At 45.3% G+C, this 14,060-nt stretch overlaps 1 protein-coding gene across 1 annotated transcript; it reads right to left on the reverse strand.

Annotated features, from left to right (window-relative positions):
• Positions 1 to 730: 730 nt before the first annotated feature.
• LOC124048529 (rho-related GTP-binding protein RhoE-like) lies at positions 731 to 13,838 on the reverse strand. Its single transcript, XM_046369408.1, has 5 exons — positions 13,391 to 13,838; positions 13,192 to 13,279; positions 8,291 to 8,400; positions 4,694 to 4,819; positions 731 to 4,560 (listed from the first exon to the last, which is right to left on the reverse strand). Exons 1-5 carry the CDS (start codon positions 13,493 to 13,495, stop codon positions 4,318 to 4,320), a joined length of 672 nt encoding a protein of 223 aa, XP_046225364.1. The 5' UTR covers positions 13,496 to 13,838; the 3' UTR covers positions 731 to 4,317.
• Between the last annotated feature and the right edge of the window lie 222 nt (positions 13,839 to 14,060).

Consider the following 14,060-nt stretch of genomic DNA (forward strand, 5'->3'; position numbering starts at 1 on the left):
GACACCGCCTGGTATAGAGGTCCTGGATGGCAGGGAGCTCAGCCCAAGTGATGTACTGGGCTGTCCGCACCATCCTCTGTAGCGCCTTGCGATCGAAGGTGGTGCAGTTGCCATACCAAGCGATGATGCAGCCAGTCAAGATGCTCTCAGTGGTGCAGCTGCACAACTTTTTGAGGATCTGAGGGGAAAATCTTTTAAACATCCTGAGGGGGAAGAGGCGCTGTTCGGCCTTCTTCACGACTGTGCTGGTGTGAGAGGACCATGTTAAGTAATATATGCCATTTAGCAGACGCTTTTATCCAAAGCGACTTACAGTCATGTGCATGGGGTGGTCCCGGGGATCGAACCCACTACCCTGGCGTTACAAGCGCCATGCTCTACCAACTGAGCTACAGAAGGACCAGAGTCTTTGGTGATCTGGACACAATCAGCTCCTTTGTCTTGCTGACGTTGAGGGAGAGGTTGTTGTCATGGCACCACACTACCGGGTCTCTGACCTCTTACTTGTAGGCTGTCTCATCGTTGTCGGTGACCAGGCCTATCACCGTCGCGTTGTCAACAAACTTGATGATGGTGATGGAGTTGTGCGTGGCCCCACAGTCGTGGGTGAACAGGAAGTACAGAAGGGGACTAAGCAGAGAAAATGTCCGGAGAGGTACAGTGAAGTGAAAATATGTGATGGGTAGAATATTGCTGTATCAGTGCCAAATACCTATCAAATAAGAGGATCTTTTGTCATATTACTTCTTTAATCATAGAGGATATTATGGTTACTGTCAAGCGCCCGAGGCGGATTACTGAGAAGTTACTGTGAAATGATGTACCTCCTGGTCTGATTGACAGATTTACTGTAAATGGCAACAGCAATTTGACTGAGATGAGCTAGACTGCAAAAGGCAAGAAGGAAAGTTTATTATATAAATTCACTGTGATCTTTCAAGCAGGTGTTGAAATATAAATCCAGCACCAGACATATATGCACTATATTAGGTACACATAATCCTGTTAAATAATGTTTTTCATGTCATTTTTGTTGTTGTTGAGAATTCAGGCTTATGTAAATATCCTATCTCCAGTCTTTGTCATGTCTTGAGAAAACAGGGTGTGTCTGTGGGGGATTATTTTCTCAACAGCCCAAACAGAATATTTCCCCATTCACTCAGCCAAGCCTATTCAGAGGAAAGCTCTCTTTTGTCAGAATCCATTCACACATCTCCCCTGGTGGAATTTGAGTAGAACTCTAAGGTCCGACCCTCTATTCGTCCATTTTGCTGACATTGGTAAAAGCTTTACGAGATGTGTTGTTGTTGTGTTTAACATCTGCTCACCAAGTCTAAGTGCATGGCAGGTGGCCTGTGAAGCCATATGCATTTATAAGGTTGTTATCACTCAACACAGCTTATGAAGGATGGTTCCATATCTGACAAAATGGCAAACCCAGAGTGTGACCAATGTATCTTCACATTTAGGGGTATATTCAATCCATATCGTGGAAATTCAGCGTTATTGAAATTTAAAGGCAATGTTCCCGCGTTATAGTGGAGACTTTGTTCACGGTAAACGCTGCAGATCGTCGTCTCAATATGAAATGACCTTTACATTTCTACCATGTTTTCTTGTGACGCTTCAACGATTCAGATTGAATAGAGCCCCTAGTCATTGTAACATATTATCAATATCTTTGTAATGGGATACATTTGTGTATCAATTTGCACATCCAATTAAATGAGGGTGGTGTAAATACCAGCATTTATTTTTTTATATGGCTAACGAGCATTTTATCAGTAGGCCAGAATGGTGGCTTAGTGCTTTAATTCATGTTGCAATGGGGTGTGCAATTGCAAGCTGGCAGTTTAGGCTCAACGATTAAAATATTTGATCACCAAAATCCTCTGGATGGCAATTCAGTTTCCATATCATTACCTTTCAAAGTAGGCCTACCATTTTATAATAACATCAAATATGTACGATTTAAGGAGAACTAATATGAAGTTGAACTTGCTGTTAACAGCTATTGTTATGTGGTTTAGTATCTCTCCACTGCTGAGAAACCACACTGAACAGATACATACCATGTGAGAGGTTCTTCGGGGTTACATTTTGACACAAGTTAAAAGAGTTGGAATTGTGATCAACCAATCAATTGAACTCATTTGGATAAGCTTGTAAAGATTAGGCTATTTCACAATATTACTACAAGTATCACTGCAGTAGAGGAAAACCAGGGTGGTGGAATAAGGCTTGCAATTTAGACAATCTCTTTCTATTACCCCGAATCTAACCACAATGAATACAAAAGGGTAAATGTATTCTGTTATCACCGTACTCTCCATAGCATTAGCTCAACGGCATGGATTTGTATGCTCACAAAAGACAAACGGGCCGCTTTGTATTTCAATGAAGCAGAACTTCTATGTGCCATTGGCTTTTCTGTGGCATAAAAATAGCCATCTCTTCCATATTATACAGCACAGATTTCCCTAAGTCACCTTTCATATCACCTTGAATGGGGCACCGTTAAGGGAATTGATTAGACAGGACACCACAACACAGGACCAATCCTGATAAAAATGCAGCGATTCTGTGTTGATGGAGCCACTGATGCATGTTACACACTGAGAAATCATTTACCCAATAGAATTCAATGACACAGACCACTGGTCCCATCTATGGTACTTGTGTCCTGGTTATTGTAAACTGCTATTCTGACAAACAGCACTATATTGTGCAAAAATGGCAACGCTAAGGATATCCCCATCACAATCTCTTAATATGTTGCATCACAGTAGTCGCCTGATTTCAGGAGAACGGTTTCATATCCTCATGTATCATTGAGGCATCTATATCGTATTGTTGGACAGAATTGGCCCATGTTTTGACATATTTCAGCACATTAGGCTCCATTTGTCGTGATCAAGGCATTCATGCAGGTATTGCCTGGGTGTTTTCACTGATTCCTCAGTGAACAAGAATAGGAACAAGAATAATATCGTCAGTCACTACCTTACAAATACAGTTCCCAAACTACATGTCTGGTTTGGCATGGTGAGGGTTTTCTCAAGCAAATATACATAACTTAAACAAACACCCAAATGTCAAACAGAAAGAAACCAACTATTAATGCTCCTAAAAGATTCAGAAGGGCTGGGGCTGGTAGGACAGACAGCCAGCAGGCAGCTGAGCTGAGGGATAGTTAAGGTTCACCCAGAGTGCGTCATCATGTGACCAGAACTCCTGCAGCGTGCCAACAGAGGAGAGAGTGAAAGACTTCAGCAAAGTCACAGCTCTGATAACGAGGCCAGCGTGACAGGCAGACAGAGCAGGATGTCACTCACAGTAAATGTCTCTCTTCACTATCCAAAGGACAAATCTTATCTCCAGTAGTTACTCTTTTCATAGGAAAACCCACAATCCAGAGACGTCGACACTTTCATATGTCCACAGGAACTGAATGAGCTTCCAAGGCCCTAAATATTTAAAAACTCAAGACCAGTGTCTCGGATAGACCACTCTAGTTCTTATAAAACTAAACAGGCAGATTCAGTAGTAAAGTACGTACTTCCCAAAGGTCAATAAATGCAGCACTGAGGCATTTAATGATGGGCTTATACGTGTAGAAGTATAAATTCAAACATGTACCACATTTACCTGACTACAGTACATTTAAACATGGCAAATTGACAGTTCTGAAATGAACTATTTTGACATTATTTTAGAATAATACATTGTAATAAACAGATTCAGAAAAGGGCAACATTTTAAGAAAAAAGGAAATGTAAATGGTGACACAACACGTGACATGCATCAATTCTGCTCAGACAACATCTTGGTTGTCATCATTGCTTCTCTGTACATTACACAATCTAACTGCTCTCATATCCTTCATGGTCTCTCCTCACAACAATTTCGGTTGATTACTGGGAAGAACACAGGATCCTTGAAAACAGCAGACCCCCAAAAACACTGGTACCTGCAACACTTCAGAAACGGAAGCTTTTCAATAGTCTGGATTCTTCAACCCTGCTTGTGTTCTAAACCATAGGATTCAAGTTCAAGCTGAGAATAAAAGTAGAGCTCTTTAGTGACGACTGTCTGGGATACATCTAGGTCATGACGTGTTCATTTACGCCTTGTTTTTATGCTTCCTCTAGAGTGTAAAAAAGCAGGGTATAACGTAGCTGTTTTCACCATCTCAACACCATCCCTCATTCAGTTGACACACTAATAGTGCATAAAGCTCTTCATGGTTGTCCAAAATTCAAATGCTCATGAGCATGTTCACAGTGTCCCCCAGTCTCTCTAATGACATCCTCCCAGTCACATAACAGCACAGGTCTTCGTTTTAGTCTTCTGGAAGTCTGACACCACGGTGGGCAGGTCAGGTCTGCTGTGCGAGATCCTCTTGGTGCTCCTGGAGGACTTGTTGCGTTTGACGTTCTTGTTGCCCTTGTTGACGCAGGCCAGCGTGGCCACGTGGAAGAGGTCCCTGACGCTGTTCTCAGACTGCAGAGATGAACACTCGATGTACGGAGCACTGATCTGCTTGGCCATGTTAGAGCCCTGAGACAGAGAGGGAACAACACTGAAATCAGTCAGGAGCTCTGCCTATTACAAATTGTTCCCAGCGCTTTTAATACTGGATCATGTTTAAGTCCATACTCTTGAATAACATTTAGAAAGACACGACACCCACCTGATCATAGGACACTGGGGTATGGCCAGAGTGAGATTTGGTAAAAAGGTCGGTGCGTAGGTCTGACTTGCACCCCACCAGCAGCATCTTGGTGTTGGGACAGAATTCCTCAATCTCTCCTTTCCACTATACAGAGGAAAGAAAATGGAAAGCATTAGTCCGAGACTGGGGCCCTACTGAGTGGGGTCCGAGAGCAAAAAAAGCTTGGTTGGATTACGTTCTCTCCAGGGGAGGAATCTCTAACTGGACCCTACTCCTCTCCGCTGGCACAATACTGAGCCAGGTCAAAGGGCACTGAGACCCACAATAGCCGTGTCTGGGATCCCATGTGTGAACAAGGCCGGTTTGACTACTACTAAGCCTCACGTGAGTTTGTTTTCACATTCCTCCCCGCCACTGCTCTCAATGGTATAGCGCTAGTTCTAGTACCCCCCTCATTGGTACGGTCCTAGTCCCCCCTCTGGTACGGTCCTAGTTCTCCCCTCATTGGTACGGTCCTAGTTCTAGTCCCCACTCATTGGTACGGTCATAGTCCTAGTACCCCCCTCATTGGTACGGTTCTAGTACCCTCCTCATTGGTACGGTCCTAGTTCTAGCCCCCCCTCATTGGTACGGTCCTAGTTCTCCCCTCATTGGTACGGTCCTAGTTCTAGCCCCCCCTCATTGGTACGGTCCTAGTTCTAGCCCCCCCTCATTGGTACGGTCCTAGTTCTAGTCCCCACTCATTGGTACGGTCCTAGTCCTAGTACCCCCCTCATTGGTATGGTCCTAGTCCTAGTCCCCCCCTCATTGGTACGGTTCTAGTTCTCGCCTTATTGGTACGGTCCTAGTTCTAGCCCCCCCTCCTTGGTATGGTCCTAGTCCTCCCCTCATTGGTACGGTTCTAGTCCCCCTCTCATTGGTACGGTCCTGGTTCTAGTACCCCCCCATTGGTACGGTCCTAGTTCTAGTCCCCCCACTGGTACGGTCCTAGTTCTAGTCCCCCCCACTGGTACGGTCCTAGTTCTAGTCCCCCTCATTGGTACGGTCCTAGTCCCCCTCATTGGTACAGTCCTAGTCCCCCTCATTGGTACGGTCCTAGTCCTAGAGCCCCCTCATTGGTACGGTCCTAGTTCTAGTCCCCACTCATTGGTACGGTCCTAGTCCTAGTCCCCCCCTCATTATTACGGTCCTAGTCCTAGTCGCGCTCTCATTGGTACGGTCCTAGTCCTAGTCCCCCCTCATTGGTACGGTTCTAGTTCTTGCCTCATTGGTACGGTCCTAGTTGTAGCCCCCCCCTCATTGGTACGGTCCTAGTTGTAGCCCCCCTCATTGGTACGTTTCTAGTCCCCCTCATTGGTACGGTCCTAGTCCCCCTCATTGGTCTAGTCCTAGTCCCCCCTCATTGGTACGGTTCTAGTCCTAGTCCCCCCCTCATTGGTACGGTTCTAGTCCTAGTACCCCCCTCATTGGTACGGTCCTAGTACCCCCCTCATTGGTACGGTCCTAGCCCCCCTCATTGGTACGGTCCTAGCCCCCCTCATTGGTACGGTTCTAGTTCTATCCCCCCCCCTCATTGGTACGGTTCTAGTTCTAGCCCCCCCCTCATTGGTACGGTTCTAGTTCTAGCCCCCCTCATTGGTACGGTTCTAGTTCTAGCCCCCCTCATTGGTACGGTTCTAGTTCTAGCCCCCCTCATTGGTACGGTTCTAGTTCTAGCCCCCCTCATTGGTACGGTTCTAGTTCTAGCCCCCTCATTGGTACGGTACTAGTCCTAGTCCCCCCCTCATTGGTACGGTCCTAGTCCTAGTCCCCCCTCATTGGTACGGTCCTAGTTCTAGCCCCCTCATTGGTACGGTCCTAGTACCCCCCTCATTGGTACGGTTCTAGTACCCCCCTCATTGGTACGGTTCTAGTACCCCCCTCATTGGTACGGTTCTAGTACCCCCTCATTGGTACGGTTCTAGTTCTAGTCTCCTCTCATTGGTACAGTCCTAGTCCCCCTCATTGGTACGGGTCTAGTTCTCGCCTCATTGGTACGGTCCTAGTTCTAGCCCCCCTCATTGGTACGGTTCTAGTTCTAGTACCCCCTCATTGGTACGTTCTAGTACCCCCCTCATTGGTACGGTTCTAGTACCCCCCATTGGTACAGTTCTAGTACCCCCCATTGGTACAGTTCTAGTACCCCCTCCCCTCATTGGTACGGTTCTAGTACCCCCTCCCCTCATTGGTACGGTTCTAGTACCCCCTCCCCTCATTGGTACGGTTCTAGTACCCCCCTCCCCTCATTGGTATGGTTCTAGTACCCCCTCTCATTGGTATGGTTCTAGTACCCCCCTCTCATTGGTATGGTTCTAGTACCCCCTCTCATTGGTACGGTTCTAGTCCTAGTACCCCCCTCATTGGTACGGTTCTAGTCCTAGTACCCCCCCTCATTGGTACGGTCCTAGCCCCCTCATTGGTACGGTCCTAGCCCCCCTCATTGGTACGGTCCTAGCCCCCCTCATTGGTACGGTTCTAGTTCTAGCCCCCCTCATTGGTACGGTTCTAGTTCTAGCCCCCCTCATTGGTACGGTTCTAGTTCTAGCCCCCCTCATTGGTACGGTTCTAGTTCTAGCCCCCCTCATTGGTACGGTTCTAGTTCTAGCCCCCCTCATTGGTACGGTTCTAGTTCTAGCCCCCCTCATTGGTACGGGTTCTAGTTCTAGCCCCCCTCATTGGTACGGTACTAGTCCTAGTCCCCCCTCATTGGTACGGTCCTAGTCCTAGTCCCCCCTCATTGGTACGGTCCTAGTCCTCGCCTCATTGGTACGGTCCTAGTTCTAGCCCCCCTCATTGGTACGGTCCTAGTACCCCCCTCATTGGTACGGTTCTAGTACCCCCTCATTGGTACGGTTCTAGTACCCCCTCATTGGTACGGTTCTAGTACCCCCCTCATTGGTACGGTTCTAGTACCCCCTCATTGGTACGGTTCTAGTTCTAGTCTCCTCTCATTGGTACAGTCCTAGTCCCCCCTCATTGGTACGGGTCTAGTTCTCGCCTCATTGGTACGGTCCTAGTTCTAGCCCCCCTCATTGGTACGGTTCTAGTTCTAGTACCCCCCTCATTGGTACGTTCTAGTACCCCCCATTGGTACAGTTCTAGTACCCCCCATTGGTACAGTTCTAGTACCCCCTCCCCTCATTGGTACGGTTCTAGTACCCCCTCCCCTCATTGGTACGGTTCTAGTACCCCCTCCCCTCATTGGTACGGTTCTAGTACCCCCTCCCCTCATTGGTATGGTTCTAGTACCCCCCTCTCATTGGTATGGTTCTAGTACCCCCCTCTCATTGGTATGGTTCTAGTACCCCCTCCCATTGGTACAGCCCTAGTTATAGTACCCCCTCATTGGTACAGCCCTAGTTATAGTCTCCTGTCATTGGTAAAGCTAGTTTTTAGCAGAATTCGTTTTTTCAGAGGTCCCTTGACCCAGAAACACAGATGGAGGCCTTTCTAGAGAGGGTCTAAGGGACTGAATGAAAATGCCATTGGGACAGGCCATTGTTCACCAGTTCAAGAGGAGCCGGGGCAGCTTATCTTCCAGAACAAGAGTCCGCTATATCACCCAAAAACACTCACCTTCTTCAGTACACTGTCCAGGGTCTCTGGTCTGCTGATGTCAAAGCAGATGAGGACTGCATCAGAGTCCGGGTAGGAGAGAGGTCGCACATTGTCATAGTATGCAGAGCCTGCAATTCAAACACGTCACCATGTTGTTAGTCAAGTAAAAGAGGGTCTGTGGTAACTGGGTCACGGTAGTTCCTCAACTTCCTGTAAGTTAACCAACATGTACCTTTCCATAGATGCGTTGATTTAAACAATGACCATGTTATTTGAAGAGACTGATCAAACTGCAGTGGTTCCCATTCCAAACAGGAGTAGAAACAAAGTTACAGAATCCAACTAATACAAAATGACATTTTATTTATCTACTTCACTGGTATTTTACCAGTGAAATATACACTTGTGACGTACATACTGCACACTAAACCATCTGTAACATAACCTTCAGGACATGAGGTTTAGTGGGGAATGCAGAGAATCTTTAGAGCTGTTCAAGCTCTGTGGTGGACTGGGTCAGGTTGCATCCCAGGTAAAGAAACCAAACCAACACTAATGTCTGGAAGTTCCCATCTCCCCATTGTGCCTCTGTGAAAAATGGTGGGGATTTTCTAGTTTCCCACAGTAGGGTGGTATTTGAGTTACAACATGAGGGGTGCTCCTCTCCTCATACAGGTTATATATTACCTTTAATCCAAACTGGCTGCGTGAAAACACCATATCTCACACATACATACTCTACTGTAGGAAACAGATTCTCATTCTCAGAAAGGAGATTTGTGTAATTGTCTAAGGGTTCCATGCCAAAGGCCTTTCTCCTTTAGAATACAAAGCCATGTAGAATAACCTAGGTTCCTGAATTGTGCCATTGAATTCTAAAGAATGCGGGGTTAAAGTATGCTTTTTCACATCATGACTTGAAGTCATAACAATCACTCAAAACCTGATCCATTACTTCTGAAGCTGGCTTTACAACGCCTGCCCCCACCCAAACCAGAAATGTTTTGATTCACAAATGGAATCCAGATGGTCCCACTCTGGACCAAAACACCAATGGCACCATCACCATCTGTCTTTTTCAATTTTCACTCTAATTTACCTCAACACAATTAAACTCAGTTTGAATTCTCAGGAGTAAACTTCTGTACCAGTGGGCCCATTTGAATATTTGGACATGGTAGAGTGCCTATAAATCATATGCTGTGGTATGACATGGATTCCCCTCCCGGCACGTTTCTCCACCAACAAATTCACACCAGCAGATGTAAACAATGCAGAAATATTTTCAAGTCTGGCGAGTCAGATTCCTTATGTTAAACAAACAGCCTTGAGGCCCCTATGTTTTCATAGCCCACCTTAAGGTCTGATAAATGGCTGGACCAGAACACGTGTGGGATTTGGAATGTTAACTCTGGTATGAAGGATTTTCCATGGGAACATTAAAATAGAGTTGTAGGATTGAGTTGATTTTTTTAAAAATGGGGTAAACCTAACCGACTGTAAGAAATTGCAATTTTAGGCTCGAAGTACAGTAAATGTATCTGTCGCTGTGAGACGTGATAAAGTGTACATGATAAAACAACGACATCAAACTAATCTAAGGCATCTTTCAACGTACAGCTCATCGATCAGATAGGTGGGTTAGGGGCTACAGAAATATAGGACACCAACCCAAGTCAAACCCAAGTCAATGCACATAACTATTACATACAATAATAAGTAATAGTTGTGCTTATAGGAGAGAGACGGGAAATCTTCAGGAGGATATTTCTCACAGGGGTGGATATAACCACTTTCCTGACCAATGACATGGTCCGACCACTGGCATTCCACTGGGGGGGGGGGGGGGGGATTCCTCTACTAAACACATTGATCCACATACAGAACCTAGGACACTGGAGTCCCATGCATTTCTAATGACCTTTCAGCTAACTGTGTTAGAGTTATTCTCAGGTGCTATTCTTCATGCAGGTTGCTCCAGAAAGCTCTGAAATAATGAGTAGGGTACTATGTGATGAGAAGGGAACTAGACAAGATCATCTGGGTAACCCTATATTTCATTGAACTCACCAACTGATGGATCTTAATTTGAGCTAGTTTTCTACAGCAGAAAAAATTATCAATCGGCAACAGGAAATGTGAATAATTATGTAGATTATAATCCATGGATATTTTTGTAGGGGTTGATACATTTTTCGTAAATCAAGTCTGACATTTCAAAGTGGAAATTACAAACTTCAGAAGCATTTTTGCTCCAAGTTTTAAATTTCCTGCATTGCAGGAAAGTTCTCCTGCAAAAGGGTGATCAAATTAAGATCCAGCATCTTTACTGATATCCCTAGGAGAGAAACTACTGTACATGGCATGTGCAGTATAATGAGGCTACCATGATATGGGACGATGTTCAATTAATCACTAGAATAGATGTCTACTCTTTTAATAAAACTAGTCTAAGTGGACAACATGTGCATTATAAAGTAGAGAGAGAGAGAGAGAGAGAGAAGGTGGCAAACTGTTGGAGGCTCTTTACCCATTATATGTAGTTGCGGTACTCCAATTTCCACATGAGACTCGTTTGTGATAACAATAAACAACACTATCATGTATCTCGAAACGCGTCACCCTATCCACAAGGTTATCAAAACAATTCCACCATATCTACGTTATCACACCATCATGTTGTGATGAGAGGGAGGGGATTGCTGGTCCAGTGGAACTCCTTAGATGTGTGTCAGCCCTGGTGTGTGGTGAGGGCTGGTGTGTGTGGTGAGGGCTGGTGTGTGTGGTGAGGGCTGGTGTGTGTGGTGAGGGCTGGTGTGTGTGGTGAGGGCTGGTGTGTGTGGTGAGGGCTGGTGTGTGTGGTGAGGGCTGGTGTGTGTGGTGAGGGCTGGTGTGTGTGGTGAGGGCTGCCCTGGTGTATCAGCTCTTCCTGAAGCTGTGGTGTAATCACTGAGTCGTGTCCTGGGCAGACCCAAGGGACGCCACAATCAGCTTAAGGTCACAGAGCAGAGGAGAGGCAGCCCAACACACTCTCTCATCCCCTTACTACCCCCTCTCTACACACACACACATCTCCACCCAGCCCAGAGGACTCCCTGACGGGCAGGTAGCCTGGTGGGTAGGACTGTTGGACCAGTAACTGAAAGGTTGCTGGATCAAATCCCCGAGCTGACAAGGTAAAAATCTTATGTTCTGAGCAAAGCAGTTAACCCACTGTTCCCCGGGCGCTGATGATGTGGATGTCAATTAAGGCAGCCCCCTGCACCTCTCTGATTCAGAGGGGTTGGGTTAAATGAGTAAGACATATTTCAGTTGAATGCATTCAGTTTTACAACTGTCTAGGTATCCCCCTTTCTCTTTCCCACTACTACTCCCTCTCCTCCCAGAGCAGTACACAGACCCAGGGGGGCAGATCAGCCCAAACACTCAACCAGTCCAGGCTTGAGGCATCCGCAACTGTAGTTTAGCAGGTAATTACCTCCAGACCTGGGTCTGGGTTAAGGTTAGATCCCCCAGGGTTAAGATTCGATCCCCCAGACCTGGGGCAGGGTTAAGGTTACATCCCCTCCAGACCTGGGGCTGGGTTAAAACCTCTTAAGGATCCGCCCCTGTTTTTCAATTTTCACCTAAAATGACATACTCAAATCTAACTGCCTGTAGCTCGGGACCTGAAGCAAGGATATGCATATTCTTGGTACTATTTGAAAGGAAACACTTTCAAGTTTGTGGAAATGTGAAAGGAATGTAGGAGAATAACACAATAGATCTGGTAAAAGAAAATACAAAGTAAAACAACTGCAAGAGAAATGCCATAATGTATTATTCCAGCCCAGGTGCAATTGAGATTTTGGCCACGAGATGGCAGCAGTGTGTGTGCAGAGTATTAGACTGATCCAATGAACCATTGCATTTCTGTTAAATGTTGTATCAAGACTGCCCAAATGTGTCTAATTTGTTTATACATTTTCATGTTCAAAATTGTGCACTCTCCTCAAACAATAACATGGTATTATTTCACTGTAATAGCTACTGTAAATTGGACAGTGCAGTTAGATTAACAAGAATGTAAGCTTTCTGACAATATCAGATATGTCTATGTCCTGGGAAATGTTCTTGTTACTTACAACTTCATGCTAATCGCATTAGCCTACGTTAGCTTTACCATCCCATGGATGGGACATCGATCCCCCCCAGACCTGGGGCTGTGTTTGGGTTAGATCCCCCAGGGACCTTTTATATGGGATTCCTGTTGAGTGTGTGAGGCTGTGAGGGGGAGCGGCTTTATAAAACAAATAATGCAAGAGGACCGGCCAGGCCAAGCTCTCTGAGTAAAAATGTGTGTATGTTGGCCAGGGGAAAATAAGTGTCTCTAATTTCATAACCGCCCTTTAGATTTTCTCTCCTCATAGACAGCTGAAAGAAATGAAGTACAAATCTACTCCTACAGACCGAGGGATACAAAACAGGTACCAATGCAAGGTTTGCATTTATTTCAGAGTGCACAGGACAAAAAATGTATGTCAGTAAGTAGCCTATGTTGATTTCACAAGACTGATGTACAATTCTATACAGAGGCAACACCAGTGTTTGAGTTCCCACATTGTCAGGTGTTCAAGGGTGTGAGGGTCGTTTCAGATGTAGGCTAATGCTGGTGGTGTACAAAAGGTTTCCATAACTGTTATCCGACTCCTATCTACCCCTTTCCCACATTCCAGAGAGGCAGCGTCAGACCATTCCTCTCAAAGGGGCTGGCTGTTACTGTAAAGCACATCATGTGGCCAATACTGCATATCTGGATTTCATGCTTGTCTTCTGTTATAGAACACTCTAGATGTTTCATGCCTGGTATATATTAGCTACAGCATGTATGACAGTGACGCAGGCTTTCGGAAGGGTAATAACGTGCAGTGGGTCCTCACCTGAAGTGTCCCACAGGCGGAGTTCAACTCTTTGCGTATCGATTTCAAAACTTGCCGTGTAGTTCTCAAACACCGTGGGAATGTAGCCCTACAGATGAAATAAAATGGTGATATCCATGTTTAGACATAGAAAAGTTGCAAGCTGATTGATAACTCATAATAATCATGTTTAAAATGACATATGTCACATAAAACTCACCTCAGGAAATGAATCTTTTGCAAACACATTTAGTAGAGCGGTTTTCCCACATTCACTATCCCCAACGACAACTATTTTACATTTTACGCTTGGATTTAAATCCATTTTGGAACGAATTGTGATATTGTCCTCCGTCTTTCCATAAAATAGAAAGTGTCCTAAAGAAGAATAAATTCGGGATCAACAGAACACCCGAACGTTCTAGATTCCCAAGTATGATGATGGGCGGACTGCAGCAGCCAGCTGCACATAATGAGAACGTCGCGACGGGAAAGTAACTTAAAAAATGTAAAAATAGAAAACCTTTAAATAATTAATATGATCCCTTAGGAGAGTGAAAGACTGACATCCAAGTAGCGTCCCATATAGCCAGTCCCGTATCCGAGAGCTCCAGACCCTTTAAGACTCAACGGTCCTCAGCCTGGAGTTTGCAGGAGTTTGAGGATTCAGTCCAATTTCTAGTCAGAGAGCGAGGGCGTTGCGCAAGTAGGTCGAGCACGTATGTATCAGACCAGTTTGTCATTTGAGAGCTGTAATACATATTTGGTTGACAGTGAATTACACAATTTCTGATAAATAATATTAAATGTCCTATAGTAATTATGTTATTGTAATAAAACATTATTTTGTAGTACGTGTAAATCAGAATATAATATACAAACATAATTAA

Source organism: Oncorhynchus gorbuscha, linkage group LG01 (genome assembly GCF_021184085.1).
Source record: "Oncorhynchus gorbuscha isolate QuinsamMale2020 ecotype Even-year linkage group LG01, OgorEven_v1.0, whole genome shotgun sequence".
Classification (NCBI taxonomy): Eukaryota; Metazoa; Chordata; class Actinopteri; order Salmoniformes; family Salmonidae; genus Oncorhynchus; species Oncorhynchus gorbuscha.

Coding starts and splice junctions, on each gene's coding strand:
- LOC124048529 (XM_046369408.1), bottom strand. CDS start 13,495: ATGGATTTAAATCCAAGCGTAAAATGTAAAATAGTTGTCGTTGGGGAT. Junction 8,401..13,191: donor CCGCCTGTGGGACACTTCAG/GTGAGGACCCAC, acceptor TTTGAATTGCAG/GCTCTGCATACTATGACAAT. Junction 4,820..8,290: donor TGGACAGTGTACTGAAGAAG/GTGAGTGTTTTT, acceptor TCCTCTGTATAG/TGGAAAGGAGAGATTGAGGA.